This window comes from Polistes canadensis, unplaced genomic scaffold (assembly GCF_001313835.1).
Source record: "Polistes canadensis isolate GaletaPanama2010 unplaced genomic scaffold, ASM131383v1 scaffold_80, whole genome shotgun sequence".
Classification (NCBI taxonomy): Eukaryota; Metazoa; Arthropoda; class Insecta; order Hymenoptera; family Vespidae; genus Polistes; species Polistes canadensis.
Window position 1 is genome coordinate 57,534 of NW_014569627.1, and position 25,502 is coordinate 83,035.

At 33.4% G+C, this 25,502-nt stretch overlaps 2 protein-coding genes across 4 annotated transcripts; both read right to left on the minus strand.

Moving 5' to 3' along the window:
* Positions 1 to 17: 17 nt before the first annotated feature.
* On the minus strand, positions 18 to 23,900 carry LOC106786696 (chloride channel protein 2). 3 transcript variants are annotated; one of them, XM_014748361.1, is made up of 15 exons: positions 11,876 to 12,106; positions 10,824 to 10,990; positions 10,430 to 10,517; positions 5,663 to 5,948; positions 5,376 to 5,587; positions 4,760 to 5,280; positions 4,445 to 4,679; positions 4,168 to 4,330; positions 3,831 to 4,061; positions 3,422 to 3,645; positions 3,165 to 3,356; positions 2,894 to 3,036; positions 2,645 to 2,816; positions 2,351 to 2,578; positions 18 to 2,235 (listed from the first exon to the last, which is right to left on the minus strand). In XM_014748361.1, the coding sequence occupies exons 2-15, from the start codon at positions 10,973 to 10,975 to the stop codon at positions 2,080 to 2,082; spliced, it is 3,003 nt and encodes a 1,000-aa protein (XP_014603847.1). In that variant the 5' UTR covers positions 10,976 to 10,990; positions 11,876 to 12,106; the 3' UTR covers positions 18 to 2,079. The 3 variants fall into 3 exon arrangements, with proteins under 3 accessions (XP_014603847.1, XP_014603848.1, XP_014603849.1); XM_014748362.1 differs by having other exon boundaries at positions 11,869 to 12,106; XM_014748363.1 differs by lacking the exons at positions 10,430 to 10,517; positions 10,824 to 10,990; positions 11,876 to 12,106 and adding an exon at positions 23,277 to 23,900.
* LOC106786698 (uncharacterized oxidoreductase YjmC) lies at positions 16,484 to 19,787 on the minus strand. The gene is made up of 2 exons (XM_014748368.1): positions 18,445 to 19,787; positions 16,484 to 17,817 (listed from the first exon to the last, which is right to left on the minus strand). Exons 1-2 carry the CDS (start codon positions 18,817 to 18,819, stop codon positions 16,966 to 16,968), a joined length of 1,227 nt encoding a protein of 408 aa, XP_014603854.1. The 5' UTR covers positions 18,820 to 19,787; the 3' UTR covers positions 16,484 to 16,965.
* Positions 23,901 to 25,502: the final 1,602 nt, after the last annotated feature.

The window sequence follows — 25,502 nt, forward strand, 5'->3', positions numbered from 1 at the left end:
CAAGATTTAATATTTTGTGTGTGTGTGTTCCTAGATTCATCATTAGAACCTTTATTGTTTATACAATTAATTTTTCAAGTCATATTATACAAGAAATGTTTTTTTTTTATCAAGAATCTTACAAAGATCAATTTGTGAAAACTTAAAGGCGATAAATTGTTTAGTATTATTCACAATAACGTAGTATAACGCGTATGCATTTATAAAGTGCTATTATTATATTAATTTGATCAAGTTTGTTAATTAATTGTTTTCACGAGGATAGAATGCATCATGGAAATATAATCGGATGGAATGTACAATACTCTAAAATCTATGGGCTGTTGTACATACATGATATATAGATAGAGTACCCATTCTGATTAGAAAATTTCATGACATTATTGTACGCGTCTTGTTTCAATTTTCTGTTAATTTACAACGTTGAGTTATATATAGAAGAAAATATTCAAGGTAGCTTAATCTCTTACGCGTTCATGACATTATTTGTCAAAAGATAAAACAGATTCGTTTTTATCTAAATACGTTTTTATTTATTACGATCGCATGCGTTTATTTTATATTTAGAGAATTAAAACGAAAAGAAAAAGCAAACATTATTAAATTAAATGCATATAAATATTTACAATTGCCGGTGTATTTTTAATAGAAGAAAAAAATATTTATTAGTAAAGTTTTTTTTTATGAACGGAATTAATGTCATGATCGTTGCGATAAGATACCTTCGTGTGTTCTTTCCTTAATGTCAGCACGTGCAATGCGAGCGTATTTCTCTTATATCTCAATTAATAAATCTAACAATTACAATAAATAATAACCTGGCACAACCATAGTCAGATAGTTACGAGCTAAGGGAGTTTTTCCATGAGTGCTATATCTTTGTTGTTCTACTCAAATAATTACTATCTTATTAACTAAATTACGCTTGGATTTTTGTGCTTTTGTTTTCCTTTATTTCTTTACTTCCTTTTTCCTTCCTTCCTTTCTTCAGACATTAGGATATAATCTTTTGCTTTTGGCAATTTGAATCATTTTGTCCATTTTTATATTAAATAAAAAAATACATTATTATTATTATTATATAAATTATCCTACTTATAATAATAAGGAAATCGTGATTCACGATACAATATTGAGCATGAAGCCTTATTTAGGATCATCGATACTTATTTCACTTTATACAACGATGAATTATTTAGGATTGATATTCACAACTCTTTCCTTTTTCTTCGTTTTTGAATATACACGCGTAATTGATTTCCTTATTTGAATTGCGAATCATTTTGATTCTCACTCATGCTTACGCACTTTTAATGCATGTGTATATATAACGTATATGTTTACGTATATTTATAGTATACTATATTGATTTATATCGATAGATGATCAAACATATGTTTACCGTGATCTTTCAAGCAAACTCATTTGCATAAATTTACCATAATTAAAGTTCTTCGTATAACTATGTATATTTATTTGTTTATATGTATATACGTATATATATATTTCCTTGGATAAAATTCTCCGTACAATGGCATCTATGCACGAATAAGAGATATCAAGTGATACAAACCAAAAATTACATTATTGTTTCGTCTACATTATTGCAAAGTAGAGAATATTAGTTCCAATTAAAAAAATAATATGATTAAAAAAATTGATGTTCAAATTAAAAAATTAATTAAAGAATTTTCTCTCTCTCTCTCTCTCTCTCTCTTTCTATACATATACATACATATTTATATATGGTATATATACACATATCAGTAACTATTTTGTACACCTCAAACTTAAGTACGAGAGGAATATATGCAAGTTACTGCCATTATGCGATAAAGAACTTGTTGCTTATAGATATACCATTAGGAAGTTATAAGATAGGAAAAAAAATGTAGGGAATAGGTAAAAAGAGGCGCATCTCGCAGTTGCATCTTTCAGGTCACGCTACTCACAGCATGCAACGTGACTATCACATTTGTTGCTTGCTATTTCTTTTTCTTCCTTTCTTTCTTTTCTTACTTGTCATTATATTTTTTCGCATCTCTCTTTCTCTCTCTCTCTCCCTCAATCTATTCTATCTTAAACTTTTTCAATTTTCTCATTCTCGATCGAACTGACGTTCTTATTTTCCCCTTCCGTTTCGCTTTTTATCAGACTGGAATTCGAAGCATCGACATGGGATTCCGCATGCATCGGCAAAATTCCTGCGTTAGCGTCCTCGATAGCTTTCCTCAACTAAAAAAAAAAAAAAAAAAAAAAATAAAATAAAATAAAAATGAAATAACATATTTATTTGGATGACTTTTGAAAGCAATATTAGTCAATAGTTTTATTTTCGATTGCGACAAACCTCTTTTAATGCAACTACTCCGACCAACCTTCCAATGGCCGTAACGTAAGCATGGTTTACACCGACCATGCTAAAAAGACTGTGAACTTTTAACAATGACGTTCTTTCTACAAGTTGGAACGGTGCCGGATCGATGTGACACCTGGAAAAATCAACTTCGAGAGCCATCTCGCTTTCTTCCCATCTTTTTTGGTCCTCGGCTGACATATCGATTACTCTTTCCCTTGGCTAAAGAACAAAAATAATGAATAACGTTATTGTGAACAAATAAATGGTGAATTTTGTAATACTCACCAATTGTACTTTTTTCGACGTAGCCGGACTAGAAGAAAGCATAGGTTGATGTACCTGAGCGTCCATACCATCCTGACTTTCACGTACCGTAGCAGTACCTATTTCTGGATCCGGATCAACATCTTGCAAAGTTGCTGATTTTCGGAAAATTGCTTCAAAGGCCAGGCGTATTCTGAAGAAGAAACCTTTGTTGAATGTCTTGGCGCGTTCTTAAAAAAGTACAATAATTAAGAGATAACGTTGGTTTACCTGCTTTCTGCTCCAGTAACCGTTGTGTAAGGTGTAACAGCAGGGCTGACTAGCGGACTAAATCCTTTTAAAGTAAAGGAATTGGTTTTCTTTAAAATAGATTTCTTTGGTTGTGTTCCGAAGACCGGTGAATGGTACGTATGCTAAAATAACAAGTAAAGTATGCATATGCAAATGATGAATATATTTTCTTGAAAAAAAAAAAAAAAAAAAAAAAAAGAAAAAAAAACATCGATCGTTTAGGATCTGACGTAACGTTAATGTTACTTACATGATCCGGCCCACCACCGTTATTTGCCGACATCGTTAAATCATTAACACTTTGTCTTTGCATTTTAAGAATGTCAGGTGCTGGGATGACCTCAAATCTGGAAGGTCTCCTTGTTCTTTCTTGCTCTCTCAATTGACGTTCCATCTCTTCTTTCGCTCTTTCCTCTGCTTCTTTGTGCCATTTTTGAGCGACCTAAACAAAAGGAAATGTAAGAAAATAGTGAAATTTGGAAAGGTACAAATAGAAAATGATAGTACCTGTAATCTCCTTTCACGACCAATATGTTTTTCTATTAATTTGATCAATTCTAGCCTTTGAATGGAACCCAATAATATCATAGATTCTGGATTATCTACAAGCGGAAAGCCACGAAGTTTGCGATTCTCCTTAAGTATCTCTTTGAGTCTTTGATAAGTGATGCCGTGCCAAATGTATTTCACATCGCGTACCATAAAATCTTCGACGTAAACGTTGTACATACCTGAAAATTGTTTTATACGAAAACATATGAATTGAAAGAAATGAATTGAAACTATAGTGTTACCTTGCTATGAGTCCAAAAACGAATGCTTTATAAGACAATTGTATGAATTATGAGTATGACCGAGAAAGGATTGAAGAAAAAAAAAGGAAAGAAAAAAAAAGAAAAGAAAAAAAAAAGTGTACCTGAACTCGACGGTAGAAGATCCGGCAGGTAAGGTAACTTTTTGATAAGTATTATACTGTCGTATATGCTTGGTTGTAAAAGTGCAGCAATCGCGTTACTGATCAAGACTGCTATCATTATTGGTACAATGTGAGTGATTTGTCCTGTCATTTCGAAAATGATAACGCTCACGGAAATGGTATGCGTTACGGCACCGGAAAAGGCAGCTGCTCCAACAGTAGCGTAACCACCTAAATAGAAATAATATTAATTGAGCGAATGTTTCTCGTTAGTTTGACTAGCTTAGAGATAAATATTCATTGAAATATATCTCATCGGATATTATATCGGTAATACCTGGTATAATGGGAGTGATAATTCCATTATATCGAACACCAGTCGGAAACCAAAATGCCATAGCTTCGCCAACGGTTCTACCAAGGGCTGCGCCAATTTTGAAAACTGGGATGAAAATGCCAGACGGTACGGGGACTGTCGAGCTTATGATGGAAAAGATGAACTGGAATCGAATCCCACTCTTTCTATTGACTGCATTCATAATATTCCCTTATATGCGAGCTCTCTCAAATAATAATCAAAATATCATTTCGGCGTTATACCGTTGTCTACTTACAGTGAATAGAACGTAGCTGAGGAGACCGGTGAAGACGTCGGTGTACGGAGTCGACCAATGTTTCACTATATTCATTTCTTCGACCCCCAAGTTATCTTTGGTCCAAGTAAAATTCGTAAAAAGTCCATATACCTGATCGTGGGTGTTCAAATCACCGGCCATAAACTGACCCAATCCCAATGGGAACGAGACCGATGATACCAGAAGAGATACGATACCAGGATATAAAAACCGACTGGAAAATATCTCGTAATAAAAAGAGTTCATGAATTTTCATTAGAGTTGAAATGAAATATTTCAATGTGAAGGGCTTACTTTTTCTGGAGGAAACTGTTCATACTTTTATTCTTTCTCATAAAGATAACGTATTGTCGATGCAACCAGACGTAAAAGGCACCACTTAGACCGCTTCCAACGCCGATAAGAGCAAAGACAAAAAGTTCGTAAGGATCGAACGGAAAGTCCATAGTGAAATTGGTTACAAACATAGCCGTAATGGTTTCTTCCCTTTGAAACCATATTGCCAGGAGTCGAAACATCGTGGCACCACAGACCGCAGCGAAGAAACCACGCCAATAATTTCGTACCGCGAAGTATACTGTGGTGACCTCGATGCTGAAGAGAACACCTCCGATGGGTGCCGCAAAACACGATGCTACGCCAACCGCACAAGCGGCAGCTAACATCTCGCAGTTTCTACTCTCGTTTTCATAAATGCCTTGAAAACTGGTGACTAATTTAGATAAAAGAGTCGCAACGATGCTGGCAATGTGAACGAATGGACCTTCCTTTCCCAGAGGCAAGCCTGATCCCAAAGTGGCTGTTAATCCGATCACCTAAAAACGATAAACTTGTCAAACGATAAAATTGTCAAACGATACAATTGTCAAACGATACAATTGTTGTTTCGAGTTATGTTGAGTATGCCCACCTTAGCAATAAGGGTCCGGAAAGTTAAATACTCTTTCAAAGCTACACCTCTTAAAATAGTTTTCATTTCTGGTATACCAGAGCCTATGCTCTGCGGTGCCACTATATGTACAAAACCAGCACTGAATAAAATCAGGCAAACGGGCAAGGAGACCCACGCGAGATACTGGAGCGCTGGATGAGACGTCAGATCTTGATATAGCCATATTCTAGCTGGTGAAACAAACAAATAGATTATTAAAAGTACTTACAACGATAAGTGCTTTTTCAATATTTCTTCAAACTGACCGTTGTTGCACATTGAGATCCCACGATCCATGGCATAACTGATGAGAGCCATAATAATACCCAAAAGTGCCAGAAATACCCAATCTTCGCCCAATCTAGCTCCGGTGTGTTTCCAAGCAAAAGCAACCAATGCCAAGAGTTTTCTACACAATGGGCCTCTTCTAGATTTTCTAAGATCCTCGGCTCTCGTCTTGTCATACTTCTTTCTTGCCTTTTCATGATACTTGAGTCTTCTTGCTTCTTCCTTCGCGTATTCCCCAAGGTCCTTCGTATAGCGACCATACATCTGAATAGAAATCGATCGAATATCAATTTGTGATATAATACAATTTTCCGTCTTACGCAAACAACATGCAAATCATAACCGAGAAAATGCTAAGAATATAACTAAAAGCTATAGAAAATGTGATTATATGAAATATACTAACTCTTAATAATGCTTATTTTTAATAGCACTGGCATATTGATAGCAATTTCAATCATTTTGTAGCATGCGCGTTTTATTCTGTTTCGATTGTTGCTGTTTCTTTTTTTTTTCTTTTCTTTTCACAAAAGGAGGATAATAACTGGAATAATTTCTAACCGAAGGAAGAAATTCGATTCCACCGTAATGTTTGGCGCGAGACTGCCGACGAATTTCAAGTATGTACTTAATCACGATCTACCTAAACAACCAATTTTTATCTAATCCGTAAAATTATGCCAATAATAGATTGACAATCAAATCTTAATTTAATCTAATTACAAATGATCCATTCATTTTTATCTTAAGATTTAAGATCTTGATAACTGTAACTTTTGCTTTTTGTTTTTCTATCGCTTCTAAATAATCATAGAAAATAATCACGCAGATCTGTTAAATTTGGATCAATTTAAAAGAACAAACAAAATAAATACTAACTTAACAAATTCACGATTAGATTAAATTTGTAATATAAATTTATTTGAGTTTGCTAATGAACGATTAGTACCAAGAGAAACTGAAATATCTGTTTTAAGCAAATGACGAACTAAATGTACGTTTCTACAATCGATGATTACATCAAGGTTTACCGATTATCTATTTCAAATTTAAATGGCGAGATAACAACGAACGATATGTTATTTTAAATGATATATTCTCGTTTTTTACTACATAAAACATATATCATATCATTTATGATAAGGAATGTCGTTATCGTTTCGAAATTTGTATGGCTCATTATTACCTTTCAAATTCGAAATTTGTTTCTTTTTATTATCCTCGAAATAAATGATTATATATATATATATGTGTAAATTTAATACGATGATTATGATGAAGATAGTGATAACGATGACGACAACTGGAAACGATGATGTAAGTGGTCATATAAAATTAGATACACTTTAAAGCGAAAAATTAGTCATTCGAACAGATGGAGGATATAATAAATCATCATTACTGGAAAGAATAAACAATATTCGAATTATTAAACATATGCCTATATAAGACACACGGGGAATCAAAAGAGAAATGTTATTTATTAAAAATGAAATATATTGTTAAAATGATTAATTAGAAACGAGTTAGAAATTTGTTGTAAATTAAGCAACGAGCTTACACTCACAATGTAGTCATCGTTACAGACAAAGTATGCCCTATTAAGTAGAACGGCCGGCATGAAAGCTAATGATATTTCTCAGAAAGAAATGATTGAAAATATTAAACGTCGATGATCGCGAATAGCGTCAAGTAACCGATGACGATTTTTTCCAATTTTCCAACTTATGCTGGATCTTTTTCGTCGATAAATCGAACATCCTTTTTCCTTTTTCTAATCACCCGATTGATGATGGTATTCCTTATCGATTATTTGATATACCCAATCGGTGCTCTTACCAAATGGTTGATAGAAATAAGAAACACCTTTGATACGTATCTCGCCGAAGAATGTTTCTTTCGATTTGGCAACTCGTTTAAAATCAGTTTGTTATTTCTGGCAAAGCAAACTGATTCTTCCTAGGTTTAGCGGCCTATCCTTATTGTTCCTTGCTCTTGGCAATCGCGGTTGAGTGAAATGAGAAATAGAGAAATGACACATAACACGTAAAGTCACACTATTATGATAATTTTATAGAATCCATGTTCTCTCTTTTTCGTCAAATCGTTTATACTCGATAGATAATAAAACAAATTTTCACGATAAATATTTTTCCTAATTTTCTTCATCGATCGTTATATAAAATAGAATCCGTTTATTATACGTTTATTCCTTAAATCTTCTAATTCTCGATAATCTTCCTTGCTTATAAACACGATGATCATCTTCTTCGAAAAACTTTTCTTCTACTTCTTCTTCTTCTTTTTCTTCTTCTTCTTTCTTTTCCTCTCTACTTTATCCTTTTATTATTATTATTATTTTCTAAGAACAAACGAAATTGATTTTCTCCCGTTTGATTCTTTTCTTGTATGAAGACAAAAAATGGATTTACCGTCCCCGTCCACGCTTATTTGCATGCGGAGGAAAACTGCGGAGGAAAACTGCGGAGGAAAACTGACGACAACGACGACGACAGTTTTCGTACTTCCACTACCAACATATTTGTTGAAAATTGGCAACGATCGAAATTCTTATTTTTAGCGATTTCTAACGTGCAACGTTAAAGGGCGGATCCTCCCTATTGTTTACAAGGCTTTTATTACAATCCCTAATTTGTATTAACATCAAAGACGTATTTATCTATCTTCGTTTTACTTTCACAACTATTTTCATTACGAATTGAAGGGTTATATACGTCTTATCTAACATTATAATATCAATATCTATCTCTATCTATATATATATATATATATATATATATATATATATATATTTATCTATCTATTTGTCTCTTGTTTACGCACGGATGTATACATCCTTCGAATTCGTTGTCGGCCATTTTTATTATTTATAATATCTTTATAGATCTTTGTTTAAACTACGAATAGAAGATAAAAGCAAAATACAAATTGATTTAATTAGTCAGTTAAGAAAATTCTTTAAAAGGAACGCATACACGCATATGGGAATAATTATAGTATTTATTATAATATATATTTTTCCAACACGATACGCGTCGGCGTTGTCCTACTGGGCAATCGGTTTCTAATCCAATTTTAGTAATTAGGCCTAACCGATTAGCGATACAAGTCATTGGCGCGTATACACGTGTATAAAGTTCCATTAAGATGTAATGGAACCCTGGGCGTCCTCTTTTCTTCAAAATTTACAGAAATAAATTTCGAGGTAACGACCTTCCCCTCCTCCTCCTCTTCCTCCTCCTCATCCTCCTCCTCTACCTCCCCTGATCACCTTCCACCACCCTTCTAATCGTATTCTACGGAAAGTCGTTTATACCACGGATATATTTGACGTTATATAATTAATAAGAAATTTGTAGCGAAAAAGAAGAAAAGAAAATCTTTAAAGGAAATGAAAAAAGGAATCTGAAAAGCTTTTGTTCCTTTTTTATGACACGATGAAACATTGAAATCGATCATACGTTTGTTTATTTATTATTAGATCACATATATAAAATCTATGCGATTCGTTGATGAAGCTAATGCGAATATAACAAAATGCATGTGAATATATATTTTGTACATGCATATAGATTTACTATAGTTTTCTCCCTAACATGAAATAAGATTTTCGATGCCGATCACGCATGCCCTAAAAGCTTGCACAATCTTTTAGAATTTATTAGAAAGATCAGACTGCATTGAGTAACGCACGTGCGCGCGCGCGTACGCTCGCGCGTACAATGCGTTAAAGTCGCAAGGTCGATGATATTCTCTTCGGCAAGGTTGACTCGTCTGCAGACTCCCGACTACGGTCTAAACCGACGACGATAAATGACAACGTTCATTTGTCTCGTACGAAAATCTCTTACGTACGTCTCTCATATTTATATTTCATCAAATTAAAGTTTTAAAATGAGGGTTTTTTAGGGGAACCGAATTTAGAAATACTTGGAAGGAAAAGAAAATATAATCGCAATTGGTGTGTATGGGTGCAAAAGAAAAGGTTGTGTGCATCTAAAATCGAGTCACGTGACGCGATGTGCATATAACTATCTCGCTCTAGGTTTATTTCAAATGTAGCCTCGTCGTCGTACGCTTGGCGATCGTTCAAAGGTCGTGTCACTTTGACCATCGGTACCGCTCCTCACTTTACGGACCATACAAAATCTCTGTTAGACACAAGATCAATTTCTTTTTTTATATTTCCAATAGATTTCATTATTTTGGAAGGAATACAATTGTATAAACATGGTTAAACAGATGATAAAGATTGATTCAAGAAATTCATCTAATATAAGAAAAGATGAGTATTGTTCTTGTTGGCAAGCAAAGATAACTCGTCTACGATTCGTCTAGCAGCAACAACGACGATATAATTATAAATCCGAGTGGCGTTCATTGGCATCGTTCATTTTCATTCTCCCCCAGGAAGTTAGACAGTGTCCAAACGAAATCCTCATTTTTCCGCGAGTAGTTTATGAGTGTTATTTTTTTTTAGGAAAAAATAAAGAAACGGGAAAAAAAGATCGTAAGGATTTTCCTTGTAATTTTCGAATTTTCGAATTTGACCTTCGCGTTTTATTACATTGTACGGTTCACATATTCCTCGGTTTTCCTAAGAAGAGAATAACCTTCCTTATACTTGTTCCAAGCGAATATTATAACATTCTCTTGAGCTTTTGTCTAACATTCCTTCATGCTGAGCAATTTTCATGACAAATTATAAATAAATAATGTCTTACAATTGTGTTTATATAGTCGAAAGGATCGAATTCTTGTTGCTCCTCATCAGGATTTGGTAGAGGACACGGGTAGAAGGCTTGCGAAGGTCTGATAAAAAGATTCTTTTTTAAAAGGGTGATATATTATATATGAAAGAAAAATATAAGATAAAAAGAAATCTTATGTTAGACAGATATATTCTACTGATAAAAATGAATTCATATTTTATAGATAATCTACGAATAGAAAAATTGTAAGTAATCTATCCGAACACAATCGACGAATGTGAAATAATAATATTTTGGCCAATATAATTAACCAAATGGGGGTAGGGGGAAATTCGATGTTTCAATGAAACAAATTCTTAACGATAGTGTGCCATGCATAATATTAAATAGAACAATTGTTCTCTACCTATGCGACCTATTTCGCCGATTTTCCTTCAACTTGGCCATCAGTCTCGTAAATTCCTCCCACTCTTTGTCAACCTCCTCTTCGTTGCCTTCCGGATGATGATGATGGAGGCTCTCCTCCAAGAGTTCCTTTTTTGTTGCTTGATTCGCCATATTGTTAACCGGTCCCTATTATTTCGATATCGTTTCAATGAAAACTCACAGGCAATGGCTTTAGCGCATTACAATCTATCACGTCAAAATTATATCTTATAAAGTCTTACGTCTTAAACGTGACCAAAAATAAGAGAGTAAAAGAGAGACAAAATATATGATTTGATTATTTTTAAATTAAACGTATCAATGTCAATTAGATTCGTTCATTTGTTCATCAATGTCAATTTTCAACGATTTCTAACGAATTCTAATATAAAGCTACTATAATAAATAAATCAATCAATCAATATTTCGTTTGAGAACAAATCTTTAGCTAGAGCTCGAAAGAATGAATTTCTTTCAACGACATGATAGATACAATTCACTCTCACGAAAGGCGTAACGATCGGCATCCGGTCGTAGAACGATTCGGACGTGTGATCGGAGCTAACACGTAGGAAGAACCTTGCAAAAGTCACGCGAGACCATATCTATTATATTTATTTTCTTCTTTATTTTTTATTATTATATTGACAAATATTTCTCTCTCTCTCTCTCTCTTTCTCTCTCTCTCTCTCTATCTCTATCTCTCTCTCTCTCTCTCTCTCTCTCTCATTTACTCTTTCTTTTGCAAAGTAAAAAGATAAAAAGAGAAGTTGACGCGAGTGCCCGCGGCAAAAGTCGACATAAATTATCGTCCTCCAAGGAATTCGACCGAATGGTAGAATTAACTTCCTCGACTTTTATTTATGATAATNTCTCTCTCTCTCTCTATCTCTATCTTTTCACAATTCTTACAAAATCTTATGTCAGATGAAAAGCACTTGTTGGCATTAGAGATGGAGAAGAGTAGATGAAAGAGAAAGAAGAGAATGAGTGAAGCAAACAAAAAAAGAAAGTTAATGGCAAACCCCGTACAGATCGGCCTAACGGCGAACGATCTAACGCGAAGCGTCAGTGAGTCACATACTGATGACGAGAAGAGAGAGAACGAGAGAAGGACCTAGGCTGCTCCAATTTACGAACTCATCAGCCTCACTTTGCCATCCCTGTCGTCGTCGTCGTCGTCGTCGTCGTCGTCTTCGTACAACTCGTAGTGCACGAATCGTAGTATAACTACACATATAAACGCGTGCACGCGTACGCTCACCTAAAGACAAACTACTATGTGTGCAAAATAATGTCCTCTACTTCGGTCAATTCAAATAATCCATTGTGTTAGCGAACACCTCTATGATGATCTTATCGCGTTAGAGAATTGATTTATCTATTGGAAAACAAAATCTATAATATTCATTGTTTTTTCTCTCTTTTTTTCTTATCCCTCATCTCAACAATAATATTTGTTTAATTTAATGTAACGCGTGCTCGAATTGACAATTACTCGTGTATCCAAATTTGAACTTTTTTAAATCCTCTTTCTTGTCTTCAAATCATTTATTATATATATATGTTACTGTCAAAGCCATTTCAAAAGCCATTTCAAAGAAATATCAGAGATTGCAATGCTGTAAATTGTACAACTTTGCTATTTCTTTGAAAAGTTTTAGCAAATATTTTGTATACTTAGAGCAAGCGGATCTTAATGATTTTTATATGCTCTGGTTGCGTATGGCTGTGTGTGTCTGTGCCTATATATATATTGCTTTGTGACAAGGTAGCCACAAAGTTTGATCTCTTCCGGCGATTATCTCAAAAAATTGGTGTTCGTTAAATGACCTGTCCCGTGGACTCATTAACTTGACCGAGGGTCGCCATATATAATATAATAGTATCAACTTGTAAATGTATAATAAACCTTTCTCTGGAATAGATTGGACGGCATAGTTGTGTCCAATGATAGATAAGCTTTCCGAAGCGTTTTTTCTAGATAATTAAAAAGATAAATACGTAGGTTGGATGTTTGGTATAGTTATCGAACGTATGTTGTCGTTTGATGTGGTGGCCGGTAAGGTTTCTAGTAGCGACTGTACGAAAGCCGTGCACACCAATTGAGGACTTCCCGAGGGCTCTCGTAGGATGTTGCCTTCAAAGTCACCGGTTATCATATCGCTTGAAATTAACGCGTAATGCGATGAGTGTCCGTCTTAAATAAACCTCCTCGAGCACGTGCGTACATACACCGAGATCATTTTCTTTTTTTTTTTCTTTCTTTTTTATGCAAATTCATCTTTCCAACTTTTATTCGACATTTTTTCCCCGACAAATTCACAAATAATATCATCGAAATTTTCCTCCTCTATCGGATTAACGGATATTTTATTTTGTTTTTTGTTCTTGCGTGCAATTCGGTATTACAAATGAACATACGTACCTTAAACTATGTAAAAATTCGCTAAATCAGAATGTATAATCTCTGAGGATCCCAATAATTGGCCGATTAAAAAACGACTGATTGCAAATCGTTTCTTCTAACGAACCGGTAAGAAACCCGGCTAAAGTTATTGTTAGTTGTAGAACTGCTGTGTTATAAATTAACTTATTTGAGTTTACCGACTTGTGCTTCTACTTAGAGTAAGCAACTGCTAAGATAGCGTAGTTTGAGATAATACAACAAAAAAGTCCACCGACTGCGAAAATAATTTCAAAATTTATATCCCGCAAAGAGGTAATTAGAATCTTAATTAGAATCTACCGCCTTTATTTAGAATCGTATGTTTGCGAAAATTACACTTGAGAATCCCTCCGACGTCAAAAATAGATTTGTCTCTTTGAATCTTCTTTTCCGATGAATTTATCGTAAGATGAAAGTTTCCTTTGATTATTATATAATTTCATTATTATTACAAACATTAAACGAGCAAAAACGTTGATGACTCGTGAAAATAATGCTTTTTACGAATCCACTAAATGGTGTCGTCGAAATCTCTAATTGTAAGATCGATGGTTAGGAAAATAGTTACAAATGTATAAAAATAATCGGTCCCATGGGTTCCATGACCCTATAACACTGATGTATTAGACCATTGAATTAGTTAATGTCAGTCGCATGGAGCATAGCGGCAATGAATTACCCCGGCTCGAATGCGTCAACAGTGCATGCAATCGCATTTTGGATAGGATCGTTTGTTCAATTACTGGGCCTTCCTTCCTGTTTAGCCTCACGACGACGACGACGACGACAACGACTGCTGCTGTTGGTTCTTCGTTTCAAAATATTCACTGTCTATCCTTATTTTCTTTTCTTTTTTATTGCACATAATTAATGTTACATTTATGGAACGCATAAATGATTTATACACAAATCAAAAGAAGCATCGTAAAACTTATGAACACTTTATATAAGCTAAACTATTATCGTTCAATTTTTTGTCTATCATTTTTTGTGTAGAAAAAATATATGATATTTAGGAAGCACGTAATCGCCTGGTGGTCGATAATATGCTCAACAAACAAAGCTCACCGATAACTCTTCGACCTCGTGCACGCGTCTCTCATACTAACTATTCCTTTCCAGTATAATTTCAAGAAAAACATCTGCTTCTTTCTCATTATATTATTCACTATTGTATTATTCTCTCCCTCTCCCTCTCCCTTTTTGTTTTCATTTCAATATTTCAAAAGGATTGAAATACAATTTTTATGTAAATCAAAAAGTGTACTTCAATTATTGGAGCTAAAGATTCTTCACTAAATAACAACGCACACAAAAGTTTTCTTGAACAATGAGCGAAATATGCGATAATAAATGGCGATAATAAGTGACGATAACATGTGCACAACGAGAACGATTGAAGTAAAGTGCCACTAATTTTCGATTGTTTTTTTCTTTGCTTTAACAATCGTAAACGACATATTTTCGTTTTACGTTTTGATTTACAATTCTTAAGAAGTTGTCACTGACCTAGAATAAACCTATTCGTTTCTTTTCATTCTTTGTTTTTTATTATTCGAGCAACGATCAGAGAATAGCCATCATTTCAATATTCATTATTTAATACAAAGTGTATAGTATTTTTATATGTATTTGCTATTATATATTAAAATATTATTTATAAATTATATATGATTTGTGTCTTTTTAGAATTCATTTCTTTAATTAAATCATTTGAAATAATCTTATTTGTTGTTCTTCCTCTTCTTCTTCTTTCGCTTTTATTTACTATCCTTTCTCCACGACGATATAGAAAGTGCGAAATTCCTTGGTGCTTCTTTAACGTGACAAGAAACTAGCTAATCTATTCCAATGGTCATTCTATGGAATAGAATATAAATTACTGTGCGCGTTTAATCGATAACTTCTCTTACGTAAAGTTTTATTTCACAAGCAAAATCTAAACATATGTATATGCCTCTATGTAAGAAAACAAATTCAGAGTAAAATTTATCGACGTTTAATATCAACAATTATATTACCGAAATGTACTTAATGTAATGATAGCAAGAAATCGTTCGAGTCGTGAGCGTTTCCAAGACGATAACCTTGTTTACCACTTTCTGTAATGGAACTTGAAAATATTCTCTGGAAAAGATCGTCGTCCGTGTGTATCGAATTCCCTAAATACCAATGCTCTACTATGTTCGTAATTATGAGAAAAATTTGTATTTTTTAATGTGATTTCATTTAATAATACTTATCATTATCGCTTATGTGTATATATAAGTATTTCTTAATATTTATAATAATTATACTATAGTGAAATTCGTAAAAACAATATTATCAATATAATTTTATATTATCTAATTGCATATATATAAGCAAAATATAGTATAATTAAACTTATTACTTTTTAGATTTTCTTAATGATAGTATAACTCTACCAATTATTCAATTTTAATTAATATAATATTATTTATATACTATATATATATATATATATATAAGAGAGACAGAGATTTACTTCTTTTATAATAATTACAATTAGTATAACTTACGCTATAAATTTCATATTGCATAACATTTGCTTATTAGAGACAAAAGCAAGAATCAGTTAAAGAGGGCTAATTTCGCTTTTATCTTGTCTATTTTATTATCTCGATAGAAGAAAAAAAGAAAAAAATAGAACCAGCGTAATTTTCTCATCGTTCGCCTCGCCACAAAGGATGCAATTATGCAACGAGAGAAGTTTGCCACGAAATATGAGATGTCATTAGAAAAACTGGTCGATCGTGAAACGACGAAACAACGTAAATATATTATTACTTTAATACTCATATACCACCAAACGAATCGAGAATTCAAACAAAATGTCAATTGGACGAGTCGATATTCAAGGTCATCATCGACCACTGTTGTCGTTGATCAAGCTCTTGATCGTGATCCTAATCGTGATCATGAGCATAATCATGAACATGATGAAACCGCATATCTCTTATGTCATCGTGCATTAAAACCTAGTTTCCTTGAAATCATCGAATCGTTACAAGCAATTGTTTATTATGGATAAACGAGATAAACACTGTTCGTGCAATGATAATAGAAACGAAAGCATGAAAACTGTCATCGCGATTCATTTCGTAATCTTAATCGATTTATCATTCGTTTCAATGGTTCAACGATTAAATTAACTAGAGAAAATATACGAATAAATGCTTAAATAAATAAATTTATTGTTAACAAAAAATACATGTATAATATACAATATTTGTAGAAAAATAAATTGTTCTGTAAAAGAGAGTTATTATGTTGATAGGGTAAACAAACCTGTTATTCATAGCGGTTGACCGTAATCTAATCAACTTTAAATAGTAAGATTGTTGGACTTATTTAGAAAAAAAGCAATCAATCTCGTACAGTAGTCGGTACAGTAGTTAGTAACCAGTTAATAAACTTTTTTATATTATATATATCGTAGATTTATTTATTAGTAGAAAAATATATCTGTTTAAAATAATCAAGTATCGCGCGTGTCTTTCGTCAATTAAAATATATATTTAATGGGGTCACAAAAACTATATATTAATGGTCACTAATTTGTTCCTCGGTCTTAAAAATTGATTTAACCGAAATCTAAATCTAATCTATCTAACAGTATCATACGCAATATAATATGCAAACGTCTTAAAATCTAAGTGGAAATTTTAGGTATTAATTTCATGGGCAAGACCCCCATGATTTGAGCAAATTCAGCAGAGTCTTTTATTTGATTTGGATGATATTCTATTCCACCTTCTCTATCGACCTTCGCCATGGCACATCTTTCAGTGTCACCAGCCACGAGAACGGGTAGTTCACCTGCAGTTGGAAGTTCCCGAAGTTGACCGAGCAAAACCGCCAATCTCTTTTTCGAATCAGTACCGAAAGCCTCGGGATCGATAGCCATGAAACAATGTCCTAAATCAGCAATCTTGTCGCCTTTTTTCCAAGCACGAATGTTCGGTCCAAACTGGCTGCCAGAAAGAACACCGCAAAGAACTTCGACCATAGTAGCAAATCCGTAACCCTTATAACCCGAATTTCGTTCTTCGCCACCCAAAGGCATCAGGAGAGTCGCATCGTAAGCATTTTGAGCATCCGTAGTAATTTTACCATGACTGTCGAGAGCCCAGCCCGGGGGTATCGACTCATCTTTTCTCATAGCCAACTCAATTTTCCCCAGTGCCACGGCAGTAGTAGCTATATCCAAAAGAAATTCGTCCCCATTTTCTGCAGGCATGCCTAAGGACAAAGGATTTGTTCCCAAAGCAGCTTTTTTGCTACGCGTCGGTGCCATCAAAGGACTCGTGTTAGTACAATTGAAACCAATCAGACCCTGTTTCATAGCCATCAACGTATAATAACCACAAATACCAAAATGATTCGATCCTCGAGCTGATACCATACCAATGCCATATTCCTTAGCTTTTTTTATCGCTAATTCCATACAATACTTGCCGATTACCTGACCCAAACCATTTCGTCCGTCTACCAAAGCTATCGCCTGTAAAAAATGTATCTTTATTTATATATTTATTTGATTTCTTCTATTTCCTTTCTAAATGGTCTATATGCTTCCAGAATCGAACAATATACATTTTATATTTTATTATTATTAGTTTTTCGGCGAACCGAATTTTGAAGCATCACGTAATGCGCGCAATAGGAAAAATATAGATAAGAAGAGGAGACAGAGAAAAATCTCGAATATTTACTTTCCACAAGATAATTACGATATTTGATCGTCGGCTTGTTAATGTTGTTGCCGATTACGTAAGAATCTTAACACGCGCTTGCGATCGTTAATTAGATATAGGTGGATTTAATGTTTACAACCCGACAACGAATGTTACTCCCGCGATACAAAATAGATATTGTTAAGAGAGAGAAGTATCTTATTTTATCGTTTAATCGGTCGTTAATATTTCAAGGTTGCTCCCGATGCGTTTATATCTAAACTGAGGATGCAAATGTGATATATACCAATGATATAATCATTGAAAGGTAACAACTCTAATCAACACACATTAAATGACGTAAATATATTTTTCTAATAAAATAAATCAAATGAAAGAACATCTGATAACTCCGAAAGCATGCGTTCCATCATTTCGTTAAAATTGTCTCGAACCTTAAAATCTCGTATGATCTCTGGTTTGGCGACAGGATCGATGATTTTATTTTGAATATCGTTCACGTACATCTGCATTCTGTTCATACCATGGCTAAAGTGACCGCGATAATCAGAGGTCATTAAATGGCATGCAACTACGTGAGCATCTTTTTCGTGTGTTCCCACTTTGCACATGCATTCCTTAATGAATCTGACGACTTCTTCTTTTGGTACAACCATATCCTTCGTATTACTACTGGACGCCATATTTCTTGCGGTACCAACAACAATACCAGCAACGTCTGCTTCTTTTCTCGAAATTTGTTGTAATGTCCTCAGCTGAGTCGATACGCAAACTCGTATCAACGAGCTTCCACGAGAACAGATTATCATTTTTCTAACTTCTTTTTTCTTTCCTCCTTTTTTTTTCTTCTTCTTCTTCTTCTTCTGGCGTTTTTATTTTCTTTATCTCACATTCGAATAAATGAAAAATAAAATTGAACCGTTTCGACCCTTGACCTGTATCTCACTTCGACGCAACCAGTATCAATGAAATGTATTCTATCGCTTTAAAAAACGCTGCGTGTGTGCCGTTACCAAACAACCCACTGAGTGAGTGTTATATTCGAAAGATCCACGTTATCGTTCCAGCTTCATCGATTTTACGACGAGCAAGGCAATTATTTTATCTTAGAAAAATATGTTCACATACACTTCGAGGACGCAAATATCGTCGTTAAACTAATACACTTATTTAATTGATCGATCATTTTATTTTATCTTAATTGCTTTTTTTCTATTTTCTTCTTTTGTTTATCACTTTTTGTTATTGAACCTCCACGAGTTTGTTGTCGCGATACGCATCCACATTTCAATTTGGCGCCTTTTTCACTACGTTCAACAACAAATCAAAATTACGTAACTCCTCACGTAAAGTTTACGACATTTATTACTATTTTTGTCGAGAAACACGGTTTTCATTATTTACGATTTTCTCTCAGTTTTCTAATGTATTTAAATATATCGGCAAAAACGCATAACTTGACGATAATGACGATAGGATCGATCGTCGATGTGTTTTCGTCCATTTGATCGTGTTCCATCACAATGTCTCTTTTCTCGTTGTTGTCGACACTGCCCGAGAAAACTTGTTTCGAGTGTTGGACACCCTGGGAGACGTTTGAACGGCGCCATTTTCAAATTTCATTTTTCAAATCGACTTAGCTTCAGTTTACGAATTATACGCGATTTTCTATTTGTTTATTTCTCTGCTAACGATACTGTTATAGTAATCAGATCCAATTAAAATGTAATTTAAGCCCTTGTTCCTTTTTTTTTCTTTTCAACTTCCTCACATTTTCCCATACAACAATCCTTTATTGTTAATCGTTAAAAATATTTAAAAATGGCACAATCGATTGCGTGCATTATCCTTGAACATTCACGTGCACATCCACACGTACAGATATGTGAAAGCATATGTAAAAAAAAAAAAAATAAAAAGAAAAGGAAGAACGTCTATGTGAATTAGATAGTATTTTTAAACCGTTATCTCGCCCGCATGGTTCTCGTAGTAGAATTATCAGTTTTATAAATCTTTACTGGGTGTGTAATTAACCCTCTCGTTACTAACGACCTATATACAGATTCATGCAAAAGCTCCATCGACCCATATAAGATTCGTATATTACGCGACGATACGTATGTACGATCGAATTTATAGTAAACCATACCCACGACATCCGAAAAAATGAATAAACTTACACAATTTTATTTATTATTATTATTATATAACTAATTAAATCTTGTAGTATATGAAAATCGTAACTAAATATTAGCTAATTCAATAGAAATACTCGAAAATGAAAATATTACAAATTGCAAAGAAAAAAATAAAGAATATAAGTGAATGTATATGTAAATGTGTACATATTATGGTACATAGATATGGCAGCATTTGAATATCATTAAAGTTAACGAATAAATATTTGCGTGCTTCCTCTTACAGTTTGTAGAATCGATTATATATATATTTAAAAACACCTTTTCGATCCCAACGCTTTAATCAATTCGATTAAAAACCAGTAAGAATAAATCATTTGTCTAATGGACTTTATCAATACGCGTATGTACACAAAAATACACATATAAATGTATATATATATTTTTTTGTAGGTATTATGTGTCCTCATTGAAGAGAAAGCGCGCGCGCACACGCGAGAAGTAAGTTATGATCAAGTTTATTCAATTAAATGTATGAATAAAGTTTGAGGAAAATTCACAATTATTGAAAAAAAAACTTTTATTATTTAAATAAATTCCTAACTCTAAAACTATGGAATGAGATAAATTAATATCTTTTCTTCGTCTTCCCCTTCCTTCCTTCTTTCTTTCCTTCATTTCTTCCTCTTATAATTCCAAGTTTAAAATCGGCAACGATCTCGTTAGTCTCTCTCTTTCTCTTTCTCTCTCTCTCTCTCTCTCTCTCTCTCTCTCTCTCTCTCTCTCTCTCTCTCTCGACCTCGATTCTTATTATCATCGAAAGACATTTTCTGTAATACCACTAGCGAACATTCTGCCGGTCTACAAGCAACTAAAGAACGTCTTATCTCTGCTCTCGACAAGCAACAAATCTCTCATTTTTTCTTTCATTTTTTGTCGAGTTATCTTATATATATAGTAGGTAAATAGAGAAAGTAATCAAAGCGAAAATGAACTTTCATCCGTGTTTAAATTCTAACGAGTTTAATAATTCAATAATAATATATCACAGTATTTTCAGTGTACTTTATATTTTCGTCTAGAACTTATTTTTTATTCTAAAAATGATCGTTTAAAGGTATCACAAAAAATGACAAATAAATAAAATAAATAAACGAGTAGAGATATAATAATAAAGTCAAGAAGCGATGAAACGTAATGCGTCTAACGTGCGTGTACCGTTTATTCGATGATCGAAATCCTTGAATCGATGTGATAATTCGATTAGTTAACATATATAATCGCTAGAACAAATTCCGCATTCGTTTATTAAATAGCTATGAATATTTATGTATAGAGGAGTCGTATATACAGGCTTTTGTATGAACGATCGCTATCTTATATTTTGTATGGGTCGCTAGTAACAAAAGGGTTAAAACAAATCGTGTTAGTTTGTTCTTGAGTTTTTGGAACATCCTGTATATGTGTAAATAAATGCATAAAGGAATGATGCAATCATGCTTCCGATGACACGCAATGCGATCAAATCACGTTTATTATCTACATATTTCGAAACGATCATACTTCTGAATCATTATTACCGAATGTGTGTATGTGTGTGAAAGAAAAAAAAGAGAATCTTAGAAAAATTCGAAGGATTTTTAATACTCATAATATGCGATCGATAATGAATAAAAAAAAATAGAAAAGAAAAAAGGACATAATTAAAGTTGACACTGCAAAAAAGTAAGGGAATAAATAATATAATATATATTTGATATGAAACGTTTTCAATAAACGATGTTCGAGCGATAATCGACACTAACAAGTTATGATGTCACGATATATATAATGTTATCTCGACTTTATATTCGTCGTTTGTAAAAATCGTGGAAGGAGGAAATGAAATGTGTTGAAAACAAAAGGTCTCGATAATCGAAGATCTTTTAATCGAAACAATATCCACAAAAGGAAAAGAGAATAAAATCTGTTTAGAATAAAAAAGAAAAAGAAACATCTTTTAGTGCTGAATACAATTTATCTCTATCTCGAAGAGAATAATTATAGTCGCGTTCAAGATACGCGAATATCCAGCATTGTGCTTAAAACTTATGTTATATTGTTAGGAATCTGTTAAATGTCCCGGGAATTTGGCAAACGTAAAAATGACTTTATAGACCAGTGACAACGGCAAAAGCAACACACCAGCGAGTAAATTAAAGTTAAATACAAAGATAAAGAAATAAGAAGTGTCTCGCCAAGCTACGTTTACGCATCTTTATTCAGCTGCCCTGACATTTGAAATAACTGAAAGAGAGAGAGAGAGAGAGAGAGAGAGAGAGAGAGAGAGAGAGAGAAAAAGAAAACCATCTATAAATAAAAAAATTTTAAATCGAATTTATTATATAGACGAACCGATTTGTTTGTTTAAAAAGAGGACGACCGCGTTTCGACTATAATAAATCGATAAATCGCAGATATCAAAGAATATCGGAGAAAAGCACGAAAGAAAGTTGAAAGCACGTGTTTTTAATAACGATCGTGTGCATGGATAGAATGATTCTGCTCTCTTTGCAGAATCTATTAGATTTCTATTATATGAAACGTTCTATTATTACAACTATTTACGCCTAAGAGTATACTTAAGCTAAGAATAAACATGAAAATAGGTTTGCAACCCTTGCCGTCACTTTTGGCGCGTTTCTCGGCTCGCATTGTTCTATACTCAAATATATAAGGCTGTGTAGTATACTCGTACGTCATCAAACGTTCAAGAAAAAACGTTTTCATTGTGTCATCCATTTGGATTATTTCTGCAAAGTAATCTAATTCGAAGTATTGAAAAAGAAAAGAAAAAAAAAAAATTAAAAAATACTCTGTGAAAGATAAATCCGTAAGTAAGATCTTAAAAAATATTGTTTACAACGTAAAACGATGCGCGTACACGTACGTATCGAATATCGAATTGCACTCTAAACTTGCTTTTATCGATTCGATACGTAAGACGCTTCCAAATTTTTACTCTTTTCGCGTGCATTTTGTCCTTGTTCATAATGACATCAATGATAAGCCGCCGAAAAAATCAAACGATTATATTCAAACGATCAAAAATAATAAAGATAGTAATAAAAAGAAAATAAAAAACTCACCAAAGTATTCTGATATCCAAGTCCATACTCATCGTTTTCTCTTCCCAATTCTGAAGACGCCATTTTGAATGTTTATCCCGCTGAAGGAGCACGCGGTATTGAAAAATTCAGATAAACCGCAAGAAAGAAATAAGAAAAAGGAAAAAAAAGAAACGGAAGAGGATTGGGATTGGATTAGGTGGTCGTCACTTCACTCGCACACACACACAACTATCTTACTAATGACTGTCCATAACGGGTATATTTCTCTCTCTTTCTTTCTTTTAACTTCCGATATCTCGTTAATGATGAACTCTTTGCAAAACTAACTCCGACTTTTCTTCCCCTTTTTTTTTTTCTTTTTATTTCCAATTATTAATATTATTACTATTTTTCATTTCTCCTATAAACTGTCTGGCAAAGACAAATCTACAATATAACAATTTTCTTCAATAAATAAACAGTTCAATTAGAAGAATAACGTTATTATTAAAAATGAAAAAAGATAAGACAAAAAGTTTGTTATTACAGAGACGATATTAAACGTCTCGCACAGTTATCTGTTTACTCTCTACTTTTTCTAGTTTACTCGTTCAACGATTATTCTTTCTCGCGTTAATATACAGAATAGAAATGTTAACGTTTACAGTTGAATCTGTCCAGTTAAACAAACCGAAAGAGAACTATCCAAACGATACGAATTTTGTTTTTAAAGCAAAGATGTTAATAAATGAATCAATTGGAATTCAAAAAAAGGAAATAAAATCATTTTTTTCTTTTTTTTAAACTGCAGTTGTTGAATAATAACATTTATTATTCAACAACTGCAGTTCAAAAAAAGGAAATAAAATAAAAGAAAAACACATAATGAAAATGAAACGTATTATTAAAACGTATATAAAGAATATATTTTGAACATATTATCAAGGTCTAAAAACGTATTTATTAACATTTCCAAGGATCGAGAAGGAGAAAAAAAGAAAAAGATGAAAAATGTATGATAACTTGCGTTGCACGAGTTCAAAGAAACATATTGACTTTATCGATTCGGATGATATGAAAAATTTCGGAAAAATCACTCTTGTGTTTCCGTATGTCCTTCTCATTTCTAAACCTTTTGAATATCTCGGTTTTTCTTCCTTCTATCGACACACCGACCGACTACAATGATTTTACGAACAAATTCGAACACTCTGTTGCTGTCGTCAAGGCGACGCGTGTCTCAATGACTCTAACAACGTTAACGTTCGAACATTCTCAATCACGATCTTCTTTTCTCAAAATAATTTCAATCGATTTAACTAACTATTATCGATTCTGATAATAAAGTCGATTTTTCAATCTTTCTTTCTTTCTCTTGCCAATTATTCTGCGTTACTGATCTCCGTACGTAAGACTAGTTTCGAATTTACAAATAAGCAGCACTATCTGGTGGTATAGATCATTACTATGAATTTATATGTATTATTTCGTATGAATTCGAATAAATCTAAGCGAACAGATCTATCGCTGATATATATATATATAAATATTGTGTGTGATCGAAATTTGAAGAATATTTGTCTTTATCTCTAAAACGATTTATTGTCCTAAAAAGTTAATGAAAAAATAAAAGAAAAAAAATATAACATACGTTCTTACATGAATAATAAATGAAAATAACTATAACGCAAGGATTATCGAAAGAAATTCATTTTAACGTTTAACATAATAAAGAAAGAGTCGACTTAAGTATAGCCTTCCTACAATCGGTCGAACGAAACAACCGGTCGATCTCTTAAGACGGGAAGAAAAAACGATGCTAAGAACTATCGATAGGGTGAAAGAAAGGGATAGAAATAGATAATCTCTCGTGCCGGTATTCGTTAAGTTTTTGATACGATTGCTAATATATATAAATTTGTGATATATATTTACTTGCCGATAGTCTTGCGTGTGTACCGAGCGTTAACGACAATCGTCTATAAAAAATAATGTAACAATAAAAATGGTAAGATGGAGGCGCAAAGGGAACGGCGCGCGAAAGGACGGCTCGCGTGCCGCCTCTGACTGTCCGGCTGGACGGTCGCGAGCCGACTGATAGGTGTATAAATGAGGCCGGTCGAGATTTCTACCGAGGTTTTGCGGGAAAATCAAAATCTTCTTACGTCGGTCGAGCGGCATTTCATTCTTAACGCATACATTCTTAACATAATTACTTCGATTGATAGAAATATCATTGTCGATGACAACGTCAAACTCATCTTT